This window comes from the organism of the source record quoted next, unplaced genomic scaffold, assembly GCF_019419815.1.
Source record: "Pyrus x bretschneideri cultivar Hongxiangsu unplaced genomic scaffold, Pyrus_bretschneideri_v1 Contig2, whole genome shotgun sequence".
Taxonomy (NCBI): domain Eukaryota; kingdom Viridiplantae; phylum Streptophyta; class Magnoliopsida; order Rosales; family Rosaceae; genus Pyrus; species Pyrus x bretschneideri.
This window is the reverse complement of record NW_025999501.1, coordinates 3422345-3441985: the sequence shown is the minus strand read 5'-3', so window position 1 is coordinate 3441985 and position 19641 is coordinate 3422345. Positions and strand designations below refer to the sequence as shown.

Sequence of the window (19641 nt, the reverse complement as noted above, 5' to 3'; positions counted from 1 at the left end):
TTTCGCATATACCTCTACTATCTCTACAGTCTACACCCTAACCACCACACCTTACCATTGGAACTACCACCATTCCTTTAACATTGCCACTTCCATTACTAGCATTGTCATTGCCACTGTTATTGTCGCCACCACCCTTAGTATCATGTCAATTTTTGTCATTATATTCAATTATATCACTTACATTGAAATTTTCCAAACGTTTGTACATTGCTCTTTATATTCACAATACTTTTAAAATATAGTCTATCAAACACTCAACTACTTTCTTTTATAATTGATTATTCTTAAAGCATAACAATAACATTTTATTTAAAATAAAAATAAAAAAAACAGAGCAATTACAAACTAGACTTAAGTGGCGCTCATTTTTTAAAACTTGCAAGGCCTTGTTTGGCAACCCATATAACAGGCCGGATAGCATAATTAATACGATTCCAAATGTTTGGTGCAATTTTGTACTAAATAGTAACAGACTAATTGTACAGGCCCCCCACCCATTTTATACGATGTAGACCTATTAAATTATCCAACCAAAAACCTTTGGGGGGCGTTTGTTTGCCCTCACTAAGTTGGACTGGACTGGATTGGACTAGCTATTAGTCCAATACTGTGTTTGTTCCATGCTGGGACTAACATTAATGAGACTAAAGGGGACTAGCATGGACAAAACCCTTCACTAAGAGGTCTTAGCGAGACCCCCCAATAACCATGGGACTAGCTAAGACTATCCTCTCTTTCTCATCCTCGTCATGCTCAACGACCACTCCCAACAGACTCCTCGTCATTTCCGGTCACCTAGATCAATCATTAACTTTCCGACTCTCTTTCAGATCCATTTCACAACCAACTTTCATATAAAATATACCAAATTGAAGCTGGGAGTGACAAGATTACGATTTTACCTGAATCGAGGCTAAAATGTGGTCGAATGTGGCCGAAAAATGGCCTGGAAGTCCCGGCCTGTTTGGGCTTCTTCAAATCCATGACAGATTCGAGCATTCAAAGCTAAGATCTCGGTCCAGGGATGGTGATGAATTTTTTGGCAGTGCTAACTTCATCCAATTTAACGAGGGTTGGCCGGAAAACACATCAGGAAACCTGCAACTCGTCGGGAAAATTGAAGCCGTGAGGTTCCGTTCGAACAACGCATAGTTAGAGAGGGAGGGAGGACAGAGAAATAGAGACTGGAATCAATAAGGAGTTTGACCAGGAATGAGAAAGAGACATGAATTGAGGGGTCTAAGAGGAAAAAAAGAGGGAGAGGGTGGGACGATGAGAGAAGAGGAAAAGAGTGGGACGGAAATGGTAGGAAAAGATGGAGAAAAAGATAAGATCATAATAAAATATTAATAATTTATATATTAAATAATATAATATTAGAATTTGTTATTATCCAGCTTCTTAGTCCAATACTGCACCAAACGCTTCACTAAGTTAGTCCAGTTTAGTCTAGTCTAAGCCAGTCCAGCTTAGTCCTTGAAGCTAATCTAGTCCGAGATAGTCCGGCGCAACAAACACCCCCTTGTATTATTAGTCGGTAGTCTCTGGCTCTCTCCATCCCTCTCGTCACATGATCTTCATGCTCTCACCTCGCTTGCTCTCCGTGCTCTCACATCGCTTGCTCTCTCCTCTAAATCTGAGGTTCTTCCTCCTATTCTTCTTCTTTTCTTCATTTTCTCTCTGTTCTGCCCTCCTATTTTTCTTGCACTTTTTCTTCTTCTTCTCACTGTTATTCCCTCCTCCTCCTATTTTTCTTCCAACTTTCTTTCAATTGATTGAGTACTGATTTGGTACTGAGGTGTTTTTATAAAAGTAGGTATCAAAAAAAACCAAGCTCAAAAAGGTGTTTGGTAAACACTTAAAAACAGGTTTTGGGTGAAAAAAAAAATGAAAACGTGAAGTAGCAAAAATGAGCTTATTTTCATAGCACAGTAGAAGCAGTTTTTTTTCAAAGCACAACAATATCAAACCAACTCTGAATCTACTTATTCTTTCTCCCTAATTTTGCAATTGCTAAAGAACCCATTTGCCTCCTTTGCGTCATATACTTCGTAACCCTTCTACTTTTGCTGGGCTGATTTTGCAGCTGAAAAATAAAGAGAAGGATTGGGGAAAAAAAGATGAGAATTTGGAAGTTGGGTTTTGCTGGGTTTCTTTTGTTTAGGGGAACAGACCCCGCACTGAGAGAATTTCAAATAGGAGACAGACTATTTTTTTCGATTTGCATGATTTGATTACTCTTGGGTTTTTGCCATTTTTTGATCTCGAAGCTTCAGTTTTGATTGATGGTGGGGTGTTCGTAGGTTTGGGATATCTTTTGGATCTGCTTTCTAAATTTGATGTTCAATTGGATGTGTGCTATCTTATGCATTCGTATATTTTGTGAACTTGGATATAATCGACTGGATAAAAACTAGTTTGAAGTCTCTTATCAGGTATAATATCCAATACAGGATAAATAATAGGCCGTTAGTCCGATATGGCACCAAACGTCCGACTAATATAGTCAATATCATTCGAAGACTATTTATCCTATCCAACTTAAATATTCAGTATAGTCCGAGCTGCTAAACAAGACCTCAAATGTCTTATTGAACCAAGCAGGGACATACATAAGATTTATAGATACTGTTGTATGTGTCCCCTTACTTGTCCGCCGAAGACGCACACAAAATAGGGACTTGAAGGATAGAAAATGGTATTTAACCTTTGACCCGAATCTGCCCCATTTGGATTTTGGAGTAATTATTCTTTTTTATACCATGGTGATATTGATTCATGTCTTCTTCAATATTTTAGGACCATATAATGGTGAAATTGTGATGGCCTCTTGGGTTGGAATATATTACATTTCCTATATTTGTGGACTTGAAATATTAATTTTTAGTTGAATTTTCCTTTTAATTTGTTGCAAAAAGTCTGAGTTGTAAAGAGACGGGGCAGGGAATCCATTCCCATTGGGGGTGGGGATGGGAATCCCCGATTTAAAATTACGGGTCTGAAGGTTGTCATCATCCTTCGTGAAGAATTTCCACATGACAAATGTTTGCACCCTTTTTGAGAGCTTTCAATGTTTAAGAAATTCATCATATTTATTGAGAAACAAACTTTGCTGCTTATGCTCATGCAAACTATGAACTTACTCTAGCTAATCTTCGTATTTGATTTTGTAAATTTCCCAAGGTGTAGTACGAATTATTGTACAATAATAGGTCGATATAGCTATAAGGGAAGGAGAGATTTTCAATGTGACCAGAACACAGGATGGTACATCGACGTGTCTTTATACAAATGGTGAGATTATTGTGTTAAAATATTAACAACAGTAAAAAGTAAAATTTCCCTACCACTTATATAATAAGTGGTGTACCACTTGTGTTACACTGGACAAGAAAAGTTTCAAAGAGGAGCTTCTTCGTACGTTTTTCTTTTTGTCGCCAAAAGTAAAATAAATAAATAAAACACTTAAACTTCGCAATGTATTCATCTCTGCTTGTAATTAGAAGTCAAAAGTTCATCTCGTGACGGTTTTGATGCCAAATTATTATTGGCTCGTTCTAAAACTTAGCCCAACTCCCACCCCAATGTCGTTGTATAAAAGCAAATTACTATGAAAGGGGAAAGAGAAAGAATCCTAGTATTCCATTTCCAGCTAAGATGTGTGTCCAATGGTAAGTAAATTTCAATCAAGTCCATAGGTAAAAGGGAAAACCTGGTCCAATACAAAATGCATTCCTCCAATCACAAATAGAAGCACGTCCATGTCATCACACAGCCGCTTTTGGTCATTTGTGTAAAGTAGAAGGCCATATACACATCAGACTAATTTACCTTCTCAAAGAATTCAAACAATATCAAAACACCAGAACATAAAAATAAGGAGCTAAATTTACACTGAGAAGCATTCCGCTATTTCCCTCTTCCTCTGTCTTTGGCCACTTCCATGCTTTGCAGAAATTCGCTTTACGGTAACCCCGCCCCGTACCAGGTATATATTCGTTGTTGTGTAATTCATTCATAAATCACCCTTGCATATGAAGAAACTTCAATTATTTTTATATTCTGCATCCGGAAAGCAATACTGTTTTTACCGGTATCATCCCCTTAGTCTAACAACAACGCAGGAAATATCATCTTTACTGTCTCTTTTCAGCGCTTCTGCGGTTAATTGCTTTGCCGCCTTCAGAGGGTCTTTAGTCTTTCTTGCCATATCAACTGCCTCTTGATTTGCCATGACCTGGATTATCAGAACATAAAAGAAAAGTAATTTCTAAGAGACTTTCAATTTAAACTTTGCTATGACACCAAGGCATGCACCGGTTAGGTGATTTTTTCCTGCTTTTTCTAGAGTGCACAATGCACCAAGGAGAAGAAGGATCAGGGAAAACGATTCACCTTCCAAAGACCATCACTGGCAATGATTAGAACATCAGTACTATTGTCTACGTAGATATCTTGTATGTCCGGATCTGATCGCAAATGTGACTTCAGGCTTTTGTCTCCAAAAGCACGAGAAACTGCCAGCTGCCCATTGACTCTAGGAACATCTCCTGCAACGGAAAGGGTTCAATAGATGTCAGTTCAACGAGAGACTTAACATAAGTCAATTGCAACATCGTGTTACAGCAATAAATGCCAATGTGCTCAATATTCATTAACACAAAAGGCCCAGAACTGGCTGTTGCAACTTAGCTGCATCGGACAAGTATTTCAAGACTTAATCTCTTTAGCATAGATGGCAAACTAATATTAAGGTTAATGGAATCAAGTCAGAAAACTTTTACTTTCTTTTTTAACTCTCTAAAAGCTTAAAGTGAAAGCAAGGATTGCATTAGACTACAATTTAAAAGAAAGAAGCATTGCAGGAAATGATTAAAACATGTAAGGCAACTCTAAGTGCCGTAAAGATAAAAAATAATGCAGGGGATGATTATAACATATAAAACACTGAAAGGACACAATCACAATTTTTCTAGATGTCTAAACATCACAGTTGAACAACCAACAGTACAAGATGTCTTTCACCGGTTGTGTTTCGATAGTTAAAACTGAAAAGAGAAATCCTGATTTTCGCTACTTGAAGAGTTTATTTACTTGAGAACATATATAGGAAGAGTTGGTGCATATGAAAAGTCATTTTAGCTACTTCAAAGCTCAGATGCACAATAACATCGGACAAGCAAGATGTGCATGCATATTGCTGAGATCAATTCAAAGGGAAACAAAGTATCTACATTTACAAAGATGTTAGCAGAAGGTAGACACGTGTCCCTTTTGAGAATGAGAGGTCCTATTTTCGATGGGACGTCATTTTTATCTTGTGCATGGTGTCATCTAACCTTTAGTTGGAAACATGACAAACCAAGTAATAATGCAATTCCCCAAAAGTAAGCACAACACTTGTTTAAATCAAACTACAAAACTGCAGAATAAAATTAATCCATGGGGATCAGCAAAGTGACATTCTAAGACACTGTAAGCTGAACCTAGTTCTTTTTCTATCTGAATGACAATATTTTCTTCCAAAGAAAATACTCCATCATATTGCTTCTATCTATTTAGTGGAAGAAGTACTCATCAACAATTATAATTGTTATGCAAAAGGAGGCGACAGGAGTCTTGGAGTTTACAACTAAGGGGAGAACCTTGCAGCATAAAACTAGAATGCATACAATATATTAAAAGATGAAGAACAATTTAAAATGAAAGTAGCGAAGATTGACAACTCATTTCCTCATGAAAACAGTCATGTCCATTCAAGTTGTTACATCTACATAAGTATTTACACATTGACTGAAATTTCTAGGCATCAGCGCTGTAAATACCTGGCATGTTAGAGACAAAGCCACCTTTGTTTTCAATGCTGCCTCTTTCGGTATTGGGCTCATGGTCTGTAGACACCTGTACTGCCTGACCCCCCCTTGAAAGAACTGCCCGTGAATCTCCAACATTTGCCACCCATAATCGCTGACCGTTTATCAATATTGCAGTTACAGCAGTCGACCCTCCACGCCCCAAGTCAGAACTGTGAGAGAGAATTGCCTGGTCTGTCCTCTCATAGGCTTTTGAGATAGATCTGTTAGGATCAACCCAAAACTCTTCCTAGAATAGTTACATGAGAAGTGTAAGATTGGATCATTCCACTTAAATGCAGCTAAACAAGATCAGTAGATGAAATTATCCGAAATTAGTAGCAATACCTCCTTAAGGATGTTTGAAAATAAATGCTTCTGTAGGTATGCAGGCACATTATCGCCCAAATGACCATCATATATAGCAAACAATCCTAACTCATGTCCCTGGGTCCGAACAAACTTAGCAACATGATAATCCTCCATTGGATGATTTGCTTTTCCTTTACCAGGCTGAAGCCATACTTTATTAACCCATCATTGTTTCTTCCCTTACCAGAGCCACATGATGAACGGCCCCCATACTGCACAGAAAAATTAACATCATGCAACCTCAATCTTTTGTATCAAAGACGGCAATGTTCCAAAGGAAACAACTATTTTCAACTCTTTCACTCAGAAGACGGAAAAACTTTCAGTTCCCAATCCATTTAGAAGAAAATTGAGCTTGAATCTATTTTTTCACAATTTATTTTCTCTTCGTAAGCTTCTTTTAACAACACACTTATACTAACTGCATCAAACCAACAAACAACCAAATACAAGTTGGTTCGGTCTTTTTGGCCCTAAAGTTTTAGTTATTCAGAACTTCAGCTGCAGCTAAAAAAATGATCCCAGTCAACTAGAATACCGAAAAGCACTTCAATTTACCAAATATTCCATAGCAATTCATAAGTGCAGCTCAGAAAACAAAACAAAATAAATAAATAAATAAAATAATATAAAATCACACAACATCCGATCAAAAACATGAGAAAATCAAACAAATAAAAAAATATGTACGAAGGATCATGGTCCCTATAAATTCCCAAAAGAGTCTATCAATCATCATAACAAAAATTTCAAATCTACCTAAAATCTCATGGAAATCCTACTAAGAAATAAAATACATGAAACAAAGTAAGTCAACTGGATTCAACTAGTCACAGAAAATAATTGAACCCTATGATTCACAAGACTTATGATTGAGCAAATAAACACCAAAAAAGAGAAATAAAAAGTGCAGAAAAATGATTACCTGAGAGTGGGAAGAACTAAAACAGCATAACCTATCCATAAAACACAAAAAAGGAAGTAAACTGGAGCTAAATCTTCAGCATCCGCCACCTGTAATCACCTCCAATCCAAATTCCAAACCAAACCCACCTCCAAAATCACAAACAAAAATTTCCCAGATTCTTTAACAGCAGGATCAGACCCCGAATTCAATCTGTATACAAAAAGGAACCAAAAACCCTTTTCAAATAAATAAATACCCCTAAAACCCATTAAAAAAAATCTAAAAAAGGAGTAAAATCGGGGAAGTGGGTGTCCGAGATTTTGGCCTTACCCATCGAATCAAAGCTCGAAATTGCTTGGCAGTCTCTTATTTGGCAGTGGTGGTTGCTTTTCTTCTTCTCCTTCTTCTTTCTTTGGTATGACTTCCGCACACACAAGCAATTGAGTAATTAAAACAGAATTGGTGATGATGACGAGTTATAAATAAAAAATAAATAAAAGAGAGAACATTTCAACCTTTTCTTCCAAATAAATAAATAAATAAAATTAAAAAAAATACAATTTCTTCATCTTCTTTTTTTTTTTTTTTGGAAGTTTTGTGGGAGCTTAGGATTTGTGTTTGATTGATGATTTATAACCGCCGTGTCGTGGGAGCCTGGGAATTGATATTAAAATAAATTAAATTGTGTGTTTGTATTTTAATATAATTAATTAAATATTGTGAAAGGTGTTAAAGGAAACTGGGAAAAGGCTGCCACAAAGGACTTGTTGGCTGTTGACTTTCGCTGCCTGCCTTGCCTGCTTCCTAATACTCTTTCTTTCACTCTACTCTGTTTCAACCTCCCTTTTTTTTACACACGCGGTTTTGTATTTTTCTTTTTGTTTTCTTCTTCCTTTCGTAAGGACACGCGCTTTTGTTTTTCGTATTTTGGTACCAAATATTTCTACATGAAATATTAGATAATATTGTAATTCTAATAATTTAGGAATGTGGTTATATAAATCTTATTTTATCTTTAAATATTATCATATTAAAGTTATAATCTTATTAAACACTATAAATACGGCACGGTGAGAAATCGCACAATTTACCCAAATTCTCTGTTTCTCTATGGTTGTTGCACATCTCCATTCCTCTATAACTCTCTAGTTAAATAGACCTTACAAGATAGGAAAGTTTGAGCAAAATATATGTTATATATAGGAGGAGGCTGAGATAGGAAATTGACCAAAATAATATGTTATATATAGGTGGAGGGTGAGATAGGAAATTTTGACCAAAATAATATGCTATATAAAGGTGGAGGGTGGAAGCATAAGCAACAATTACATTAGATGAAATATGGACCTAGAGACCTATAAAAATATCATAACTTTGATCTTGAATTTACAATTCACTGACATGAATTTAAGCTCTCATTTAGAAATGAAAAGAAATAATACAACCATAGTACTAAATCAAATATCCGTATAATTTATTAATAATTATCAAAATTTAGTTTTGATTTTGGTTTAGATCAATGGGATTTATTTATTAATTAAATTTAGGTCAGTGTGGAAGGCCACAATGGGTTTCAAGCCCTTATAAAGGATTGTAAGATGAAGTTTATGCCCTTAATGACAGTGGCGGAGCCGATGTGGTAGCATTGGTTGCTGCTGGCGCCAATAACATATAAAATGCCCCCTTAAAATTTCGTTTGACCCCAATACTAGCTAAGACAAACGGAATAAGCAGACCTTTTATCAATATTCTTCAAATGGAAACCAATCGTTTGTGTTCTTTTCACTTAAAAAAAAGTTTAGCATGCTAATTCACAAACAAATTTAAGACTTATCAACACACAAACGCCTTCTCCAACCAGACTTCATGTCTCATAATTCAAAGCTTCTCCAGTGCTCAAGTTCGGTCTGGCACCATTCACCGCACTTGGTTGAAATCCCAATTGTATCAGCATTTACACATGGTCTTTATAGATTTGGAAAAAGCGTATGATAGAGTCCCAAGAGACATTATTTGGAGGATTTAAGAGAAGAAAGGAGTACGAGTAGTATATATCCAATCTATAAAGGATATGTATGATGGAGCAAAAACTGCTGTAAGAAAAGACTTAGAGTACTTGGATCTAACGGAGAACATGACACAAAACCAAGCGCAATGGCGTTCTAGAATTCATATAGCCGACCCCACTTAGTGAAAAAAGGCTTTGTCGTTGTTGTTGTGTTTATTTGATTTTTAGAGGTTTTTGTATTGATTGATTTGGTATGAATTTTTTACAGGAAAAAAATTATATATTGGAAAATATAAGTAAAAGCAATTTTTGGAAGTTTCTATTTGATGATCTCATCGTTGTAATTTATAGCTCCACCACTTCTTAATGACATCATTGAGTGTCAAAATTGAACTTACGCGTACTTGAAGCCTTCTCTACTTTGCAGTTTTAATTTATAGTTATGTGAATTATGACCATGCATTAATTTATATTTTTTTGACGTCTTTGCTAATTTTCCCTTTAAACTTTTAAGAAACTGGAAATTTCTCCTATAAACTTTAACTTTAGCTAATTTCCCCATAAGATTTTATAATTAGCCAAATTCATCCTACCATTAGATTTTCAAAATATACACCTAACATTTCGTCCATTTTTTTTAAGTGTTGTCCACGTGAGGAACTTATGAGGGCAAACAATTCATTTTGTCTCTCTTATAATTAATTCTAAACAGACAGTTGGAAGGATTAGTAGAATTGGTTCGGGGATGGGTGTTGGATATTTTTTTTTTCCAAATGGAAAAAGATTAAGCGAGATTAGCTTTTTGAAAATGGTCGCGTGCAAGACACTTACTTTCTCCCAAATGGGAGAGGACCATTACACACAGAAACCCCTCCCCCGTCCTCTCTCCACCAAATTTATTGATAACAATGAAAGTAAACGAAAAAAAGCGGAGGGACTAAGCCAAGACTCTCAAAGACAAAACAATCAATAAAAACAATAATAAAGACAACAAAATGTCATGAACATGGACAGAGGCTACAAAATTTGAAATCATAGACCACCAGTAGCAAACTATGTAGTGTTGGGTGTTGGTGATGGACAAAATAACTTTTTTACTCTCAAAGGTCTCTCAAGTGAATAAAAGGTGACAAAGATGGACGGAATGTTGGATGGAAAGTTCAAACGGCAAGGGATTTGGCTAATTATAAAAGTTCCGTAGGGATAATTAGCTAAAAAGAATATAAAGATAAATTAACAATTTTTTATAAGTTCAGAGGACAAATCAACGAATACCACTTTTCTTCTTAAGTGAACCATTGTTATTGCATGTTCACCAAACAAACAAAAGGGTGTGGCATGGGCATGTTAGGTGAGCATAGAGAGAATTGGTTAATGGTTAGACTCCAATTAGGGCAAATATTGCTTAATAGTCTTATTCAAAAAATATTCTTTAACATTGAATGCAAAAGAGTTATGCTTTTTGGCAGAAGAAGGGACCCTTTGACCAATGTATTCTCCAACAGACTTTTGTTTGAGAGATAAAGGTATTCCACCGAACTACGCGGTCAACGGTTAAAGGTTTTGCATTACATTCATCCAAGTAATATATCTTTCATCCATTCACACAGTTGAGCTTCTGCAGTTAAAGAAGGTACTCTATTTGTTTGAGACTATGAAAATGAATTAAGGAACAATAAAATTAGGCATAGACATTTCTATATATATGTCGAAACTTGCTTGCCATGATCTTGAAAACAACTCTCGACAAGTGAGCCCAATGAATAATTTTCAACATTAGCACCTATGAAGCATGAAAATTTCATTTTGATCGCGTATTTTTTTTATACTTGTTGGATACCCGTTAGATATATATCATGGTCAACAGATATGACTTTGACTTGATGGATACATGTATCCAACATTTATGATATTGTATCCGACTTTTAAGATATTTTTACACTTTGAGGTAAGAAATTGAAAGGAAAAATTAATCGGAGATAAAACTTTAATTGGAATCTAATGAGTACAAAGAGCTTGCCTCTAATTGAAACTACGAATGTGACTCTCACACTTTTCTTCTATATATCAAGAGATTAGGGTCCATCTAGTAATGTATTTGCAAAACAATTTTTGAAGAACTGTTTTGTAAAACAAAAATGATAAATACGATTTTTCATTTTAAGATTTAAGAATGTGTCTGGTAGATTAATCTGATGATGATTTTTTAGAATGAAAACAATAAAAATGCGTCTGGTACCAATAACTAAAATGTCAAAAAGTGTGTGTATATATATATATATATTTATATATATACAAATTTGTGTTTGGTAATAATGATGGCGGTGGTGGTAGAGATGGTGGTTGAGACAAGAGTAATGTTGGTAGCAATGGTGGTTGGAGTGGTGGTAGTAGTGAGGGTAATTGGGTGGAGATGGTGGAGGTGGTGGCAATGGTGAGGGTAATGAGGTGGATAATATGGTGATAGTGGTGGTGGCGATGGTGGTTGGAGGTGGTGGTGGCGGTAGTGCATGGTGGTCGTAACAATCAGACGGTGGAGATGGTGATGGCCATGTTGGCAGGGTGATGGTTGTGGTCATGGTGGGACAGTGGCGGTGGTGTCATTGTGAAAATGGTAAGACGGTGGAGGTGGTGGTGGTAACGATAATGGTGGTGGGAAGTGTTGGTGTCAATGATGGTGGTGGTGGTGGTGATGAATGATGATGATGGTGAGACTATGGAGAATGCTGTGGAGGTGGTGGCAGCGATGGTGACCGTATTGTTGTCATACATAATTTTATTTTGGGAGAATTTGGATGCGGTCCTTAGTTATGAATATTCTTTGATTGAAACCTTGTTGGTTTTTAATTTTTGATCGAGGTCTTTGAAATCAATGTGATAATTTATTTCTATGTACGTTACTATATTTTTTAAATTAAAACTTAGAAATTTTAGTTGTTTATATAAATGAGATTTTAAATAAAAAAACCATAATTTGTGGGATTAAAAATATTAAAATATAAATATACTATTGTGTGTGTGTGTGTGTGTGTGTGTGTGTGTGGGTGTGGGTGTATAAACATGGGTACATTCATCAAAATTAACCAAAAAATTATTGTATCAAAACATGGGTACATTCTTCAAAATCACAAAAAAAAAAAAAAAAAAAAAAAAGATATTTGGCTTAATAACATTAGTAAATTTCTTTGATTAAACTTGACATGGATACATTTTAAAATCAAAGAAAAAAGAGAATGTACCCATATAAGTTTAAAAATGGATTAAAAAAAATTGAATAGATTTTATATATATATATATAAAAGGGTACATTTTACATATAACAAATTGGTATATTTAAGAATGAGTACATTTTAAGATTAAAACGTTTTACATGAATGGGTACGTTTAGCAAAAAAAAAAAAAAAATATATATATATATATATATATATATGTGTGTGTGTGTGTGTGTGTGTGTGTGTGTGTGTACAAATACAAATAAACTTTAAAAAAATATGGGCACAAAAAGAAATTAATATATGGGTACAAATTAAAACTGAAACATAAATTGGTACAAATTAAAAAAGAATTATAAATTAAAAATGGGTACAAACTAAAACTAAAAATATATGATAAAAAATTTAGTCATAAATATAAATATGCTAATTGTAACATTTTTAACATTAAATGAATATATTTAGAAATAAAAAAAATATTTTATTATTGAAATAATTAATGATATTATTAATACCCAAGGACCATGATCAAAAATTGAAAATGAATATGATTTTAATCAATGGAATATCAAAAGAAATGATGAGAACCTAATTTCTCCTTTTATTTTTTAGTAAAACTCTAACTAGAGTAAATTGTAGCAATGGTCTCTTAACTTTAACTCAATTAGAGCAATGGTCTCTCAACTAAAAATCCATTATCATGGGGTCCCTTAACTCATCAAAACGTGTAACTATGGTCCCTCAACTAAAAATTCATTACCATTGGTCCTTCAACTTTAATCAAACTGGAGAAATGGTCCATCAACTTTAACCCAATTGGAGCAATGGTCCCTCAAATTTAACCCAATTATAGCAATAGTCCTTCCAACATAACTTATTTTGACAAAGTTGACGAAAATGACTATAGCTACACATTTTGATGAGTTGAGGGACCCCAATTGTAGCAATGGTCCTTCCAACATAACTTATTTTGACAAAATTCTAATGAAGTTGACAAAAAATACCATAGCTACACATTTTGATAAGTTGAGGGACCAATGGTAATGAATTTTTAGTTAAAGGACCATTGCTCTAATTTGATTAAAGTTGATGGACCATTGCCACAATTTACTCCTCTAACTATGTTGTATAATGTATCTTTTATTTCTATTATTTTGAAAAGTGTTCTTGAAAAACAAAGGAAACATCAATTTGATATTCTACAAAACTTAGGTTAAATATTGTTTTCAATATTTTTTATTTGCTAAGGTTATTTTCACAAAGCAGTTTGCCAAACACATTTTTGACCATTTTTGTATCAGCAAAACGAAAAATGTTTTGCAAAATGTTAACGAACGGGCCATAGATCTCCAACTTTTCCAGTCCAACAAATCAAATGAACTTGAATTTGGACGATGAATTTGAATTCTTGTGTTATTTAAATATGTTTCACATATATATATATATATATATATATATATATATATTGGGAAGTATGCCAATATAACCTTAATGAGGTGCAGAGTCTGCATTTGACATTCATTAGGCTTCCCAACATTTTTCCAGTTCAGGGAGAACACGCAGCGCAAACAAACTTGAGCTGCTCAAAATTATATATTACTATATATTTTTAACTGTCATATTTATGACATACAGTATCTTAATTTTTTAAATTTATTTTGTATCGCTGTGTCATGTATCGCCATGACTGCTATGTATTTGTGCTTCATAGATTGGCACAAAAACTAGAAAATTCATTTTCCATCAAATTTATTAAAAGACCACCAGTAGCCTTGATATTTTTCTTTTTGCAGCCATTAACATTGAACTTAAGGTTGCGAGTTATATGTTTATATATAAGTTAAAGTGTAAATAGTAGTTTGTTGTCCTACATTAATGAAGTACATATGTAATACCAATTGTAACTCTTATATATACTCCACTTTGGAGATTAATAAATATACAAGAAATTCCCAAATATTGTCATATATATTTTTGGTATTTTACCATGTTTAATTCAACTTGGCATCAGAGCAGTTCGCTCTTTGTGTCCTTTGTGCTTTAATTTTGTGCCCACTTTTCTTAATATTGTGCACAAAAAAAAAAAAATAAAAAAAAAATAACAATGTTGTGCTATAGTACATCTCTACAATGTAGTGAACAGTGCATTGCTGCAGTGCCGGAAGAATGATTCTGCTACAATGTTCTGGTAAATTGTCTTAATTCTGCTGTGTATCTTTTGTGCCTTTATTGTTCGTGTTTTAGCTAAATGGCTTAATATAATCATAGCGTTGTTATGCATCTCGGTGGAACAAATATATGGATAATTGATACTAAGGCCACTGATCATGTGACTAGTGACCTTAGAATGTTTGATGAGTTACGTGACTATGTTCATGATCCGTATATTACTAGTGCAAATGGAGCATCTTTCCCTGTGAAGGGTGAAGGCACTATCTCTCTCACTCCGACCTTATCACTTACTTGTTCCTGATGTTAAGTGCAATCTTTTGTCAGTAGTAAAACTACTTGATACCTTATATTGTTTCACTCACTTCTACCCCACGTATTGTTATTTTCAAGACATTCAAACTCAGAAGATAATTGGTCATGGTAACAGAACTAGGGGTTTATACATCTTGAATATGGAGGATACTGTTGCTTCAGATTCAAATAATCATCAAGTTTTAAGTGCTAAAGTGGATGACAAACATCAAATTTGGTTGTGGCATTGACGTTTGGGACATCCATCATTTAGTTATATGAAGCATCTACTTCCTTCTTTGTTTTGCACTTGTAGTGATTCAGAGTTCAAGAGTGAAACATGTGTCATGGCTAAAAGTCATCATGCTTCATTTCCCATAAGTGACTCTAAAGCTACTTTGCCATTTGATTTACTACATTCTGATGTGTGGGGTCCAGCGAAGGTTACTTTTAATGGATTTCGTTGGTTTGTTACTTTTATTGATGACTGTACTCGATTAACTAGGGTGTTCTTGATAAAGAATAAGAGTGATGTCCTTTTACTTCTTCAAGAATTTTGTGCAATGGTGTCTACTCAGTTTCAAACCAAAGTTAAGGTCTTCAGGTCTGATAACGGAGGAGAATATGTGAATCACACTTTGGCATGCTTTTTTCGTGATATGGTATTATTCACCAAACGACTACTCCGTTTACACCCCCACAAAATGGTGTGTCCTAATGGAAGAATCATCCAATAATGGAGGTTGCTCGCTCCTTGATGTTGGATAAATATGTTCTTGATCATTTGTGGGGTCATGATGTTTTGGCTGATGTGTACTTGATAAATTGTGTTCCAAGTAGGATTCTTGATTTTTAGACACCATTTGATGTGCTACAAAAACATGTTTCTCCCGTTTCTGTATCCAAACTTCCTTAAAAGGTGTTTGGGTGTGTGGCATATGTGCATGTCTACTCTCGTCAGCAAAGTAAACTTGATGCACGTGCTTGCAGATGTGTATTTATTGGATATGCTAACAATCAGAAAGGCTATAAGCGTTATCATCCTCCAACTCAGAAAGCTTATATTACCATGGATGTCACCTTCCACGAGGAAATTTCGTATTTTGTGAACCCTCTTCCGACTCCCCACTTCAGGGAGTGAAGGGAAGTGAAGTGCAGATTCGAAGAGATGGTATAGATGATGTGTTACATGTAGAGTTGGGGACGAAACCTACTATGCTGTTATTTATGTTGATGATATCATAGTGACTAATTATTTATGTTGTTATTTATGATGATGAAACCTACTATGATGTTATTTATGTTGACGAAACCTACTATGCACTAATTATTTATGTTGATGATATGACAGTGACTAATGATGATCAGGATAAGGTACAATGCCTTCAAAAGTACCTAGCTACTGAATTTGAGATGAAGGAATTGGGTGAATTAAAGTATTTTCTTGGAATCGAGGTTGCACAATCCAAGCATGGTATTTTTATGTCTCAACGAAAATATGTTAGATTGCAAACCTATTAATACTCTGATTGAGCAGAATCATCGTCTGAGCTTATTTCCAGATCAAGTTCCTACTCATAAGGAACGATATCAGAGGCTTGTGGGGAGATTACTTTATTTGTCTCACACTCGCCCTGACAATGCTTATGCAGTTAGTGTGGTAAGTCTGTTTATGCACTAACCTAGTGAAGCTCATATGGATGCAATAATCCGTATTTTAAGGTACTTGAAGATGGCTCTTGGTAGAGGGTTGGTTTTCTCCAAGAGTGGTCATTTGAATGTAGAAGGGTATACAGATCCAAGATTAGGCGGGTTCTATCACTGACCGGCGATCTACATCTAGATACTTTACTTTTGTGGGTGATAATCTAGTTACTTGGAGAAGCAAGAAACAAAAAATGGTGGCTAAGTCAAGTGCTGAAGCTAAGTTTCGTGGTATGTAACTTAGCCACCATGGAGTCTCATGGTGTATGTGAGTTGTTATGGTTGAAAAAATTGTTGAGAGATCTTGGATTTAAACCCAATGGTGCTTTGAAACTCCATTGTGATAATAATGCTACTATTGAGATTGCTTGTAATCTAGTGCAACATGATCGAACAAAACATGTGGAGATTGATCGACATTTCATCAAGGAAAAAATTGGATGCTGGAATTATTAATTTTTCGTTTTTGGGATCTCAAGATCAACTTGCTGATGTGTTTACTAAGGCTCTGTCTAATAGTGTGTTTTCCAACTCCCTTGACAAGTTGGGCATGCATGACATCTTTGCTCCAATTTGAGGGAGAGTGTTGCGAGTTATATATTTATATATTAGTTAAAGTGTAAATAATAGTTTGTTGTCCCATATTGATGAAGTGCATATGTAATAGCAATTTTAACTCTTATATATACTTTATTTAAGAAATTAATGAATATACAAGAAATTTCCAAATTTTGTCATATATATTTTTGATATTTTACCATGCTTAATTCAACTCTTAATATAACATGTTGCAGTAGCTTGCCAACGAAACAAGGCTTCAATTCTACATGGTTCATCAGCCTTGAGTGCATTAGCCATCAACCTCTCACGAAGGCAAGTACAAATAACAATCTTAGGATCATCAGTCATAAGAAGATTCCTATTAAAACATAAATGGTCCTACAGGACCAAAAAGTCTGTTTAGTTCTTTTCGATAAGTGCATTCCTTCTTTTTTTTTCTTTTTCCCAATGTATTTCCCTTTAATTACTACAAAAATTCATTTCGAATAAGAAATCATTTAGTCATCTATATGTTTATCATGAATAAACGATTATCATCTCTACAAAAATTCATTTCGAGTTAGATATCTTTTAGTCATCTATATATATTTATTATGAATAGCCGATATTCATATTAATTGATATTTTATAGAGATTAGATAAAAAGTAAGAAAATGAATAGTATCAATTATGATATTTGTATGCTAAAATACTTTAGTGGTGCATCCCATGTGGTAGATGCAAGTATTTCCGTTCATTTTTGCCATTAGGAAGAGACCAATGGAGAGAAAACTTTGGTCAGTGGTTTTGATCTTAGTTCAAGAGCAAAATATTTTTAATAGACTTATGGTAGAAAAATTAGTTTTTATAGACTTATGGTAGAAAAATTAGTTTTTATAGACTTATGGTAGAAAAATTAGTTTTTATTGACCTATAACAAAATACGTCATTTATTTATTGACTACCTAAACCAAATTTCCAATTTTTTTAATTTGATACAACAATATTTGGAGTGGGAGAGAAGAAGAGATTTCGGCTAAGCCACATAATAGTTCAACCATAATTAAGTTGTTGAACATAGTGCTAGTGGGGAGAGGATCCTCTTCGGACCCAAACCCTCAGGATCATCCGGATCCTTCTTCTTTAAAGGTCAAGGCGGCGTTGTGGGCTTTCCCGAAGTCGGCATCATGCTTCCTTGGAGTCGGAGTCGTGGCCTCCTTGGAGCTGATTATCAGCAACATCATAATAAATGTCGATGATCGTGGTTCTAAAAAACTGGGCTTGTAGAAGTTTTCCGATAAACAAACAAAAGGAGTGAAGAAGAAGAAGAAGAAGAAGCATAATTGAAGAAGAACAAGAAGCATAACCAAATATGTAGAGAAGAAAGAAGAAGAAGAAGGAGGAGGATCCGGAGGGTTTGCGTCTGGAGAAGATCCTCTTCCATGCTAGTGCCTTTTACTAATATTGTTTAACACTTTAATTTTTAATTCTAATTTTAGGATAACAGTATATATGAAATGAGACGTCACAGCAAGGTCGGTCTAGGTTATAGTCATCGAGACCCCTTTTTTTTACTAATTATAGAGGTTTTTTTTATTTTTATTTTTTTTCGTACAAAACTAATATTTGAATAAAAATAAGCACATAGTGTGACCGAGGCTACACATCTTCTTTAGCCTCCCACTCTTCTCTGCAATTTTCAACAGCTGGAGACCTTTGGTTTATTGTGGCCTTGTGCGATCACACACCTCGCACACTCCATAAGCCAGCCTGCATCACAGTGGCGGTGAACCCAATTATATAAGTCGTTTCCTCATTTTTGGGTCATCTGCCACAATTCCACTGTTGGACTTGGATTTTAGCAAGGTTCTAAAAGACTCTAGGTGCTAGTTACGCGGTGGGTTGAGCCTAGCAGCGCCTAGGTGGAGGCTAGGCAGACTAAGCAGATTTAAGTAAATTTATTATATGTTGTATAAGTAAGTGTCTGTTTGTACTTAGAAAGCACATAATTTCATTGGGCTACATTAATTGCAAAATAAAATGACATAGATTATAAAGATTAGACATAATGAAAACATAGGGAACAAGCATATAACGTATGTTCATCTAAGTATTCCACAAGTCTCTTACAGTTTATTGAAAAAAAAAATGCAAAATGAAAGTTATATATTTTTCTATATAAGTGGGAGTCGGGACATGTGCCTATGCGAGTCTGGGTGGTATAGGCAGATGCCTAAGCAAGTCTAGGCGCCCTTTCTTAATTTTCAAGTATCTAAGGATTACTTAGGGGGGTGGCCAGCCGCCTAGGCGGCGTTAGGCGAGAATTTTTAGAACAATGGATTTTAGTTGATTATGTAATGTAGGTGCATTTACATTCATAATTGTATCAATGAAATTACATAATCAACTAAAATGGAAATACAATTCCAATGAAATTGACTTTATTCTATGGCCTACTCCAACCCTTGGAGTAACACTCAAATTTTTAGATTCTAAACTTATCCCAACTTGCTCCATCACTTGGGGCAAATATGAATTTTAATCCAAAACTCATTTTTGGGGCAAATCTAGTTCAGGATT

The 19641-nt window shown here is 34.8% G+C and overlaps 1 protein-coding gene across 1 annotated transcript; it reads right to left on the bottom strand.

Annotated features, from left to right (window-relative positions):
* Positions 1 to 3702: 3702 nt before the first annotated feature.
* LOC103939711 (probable protein phosphatase 2C 10) lies at positions 3703 to 7726 on the bottom strand. Its single transcript, XM_009349819.3, has 6 exons — positions 7465 to 7726; positions 7153 to 7344; positions 6204 to 6439; positions 5829 to 6105; positions 4399 to 4553; positions 3703 to 4240 (listed from the first exon to the last, which is right to left on the bottom strand). The coding sequence occupies exons 3-6, from the start codon at positions 6339 to 6341 to the stop codon at positions 4100 to 4102; spliced, it is 711 nt and encodes a 236-aa protein (XP_009348094.2). The 5' UTR covers positions 6342 to 6439; positions 7153 to 7344; positions 7465 to 7726; the 3' UTR covers positions 3703 to 4099.
* Positions 7727 to 19641: the final 11915 nt, after the last annotated feature.

Excerpts from the sequence above, each read along its gene's own strand:
- LOC103939711 (XM_009349819.3), bottom strand. The coding sequence starts at position 6,341 with ATGGAGGATTATCATGTTGCTAAGTTTGTTCGGACCCAGGGACATGAG. Across the intron at positions 6,106-6,203 it reads TTTCAAACATCCTTAAGGAG|GAAGAGTTTTGGGTTGATCC; the intron begins GTATTGCTACTA and ends TAACTATTCTAG. Across the intron at positions 4,554-5,828 it reads CTTTGTCTCTAACATGCCAG|GAGATGTTCCTAGAGTCAAT; the intron begins GTATTTACAGCG and ends TTTCCGTTGCAG.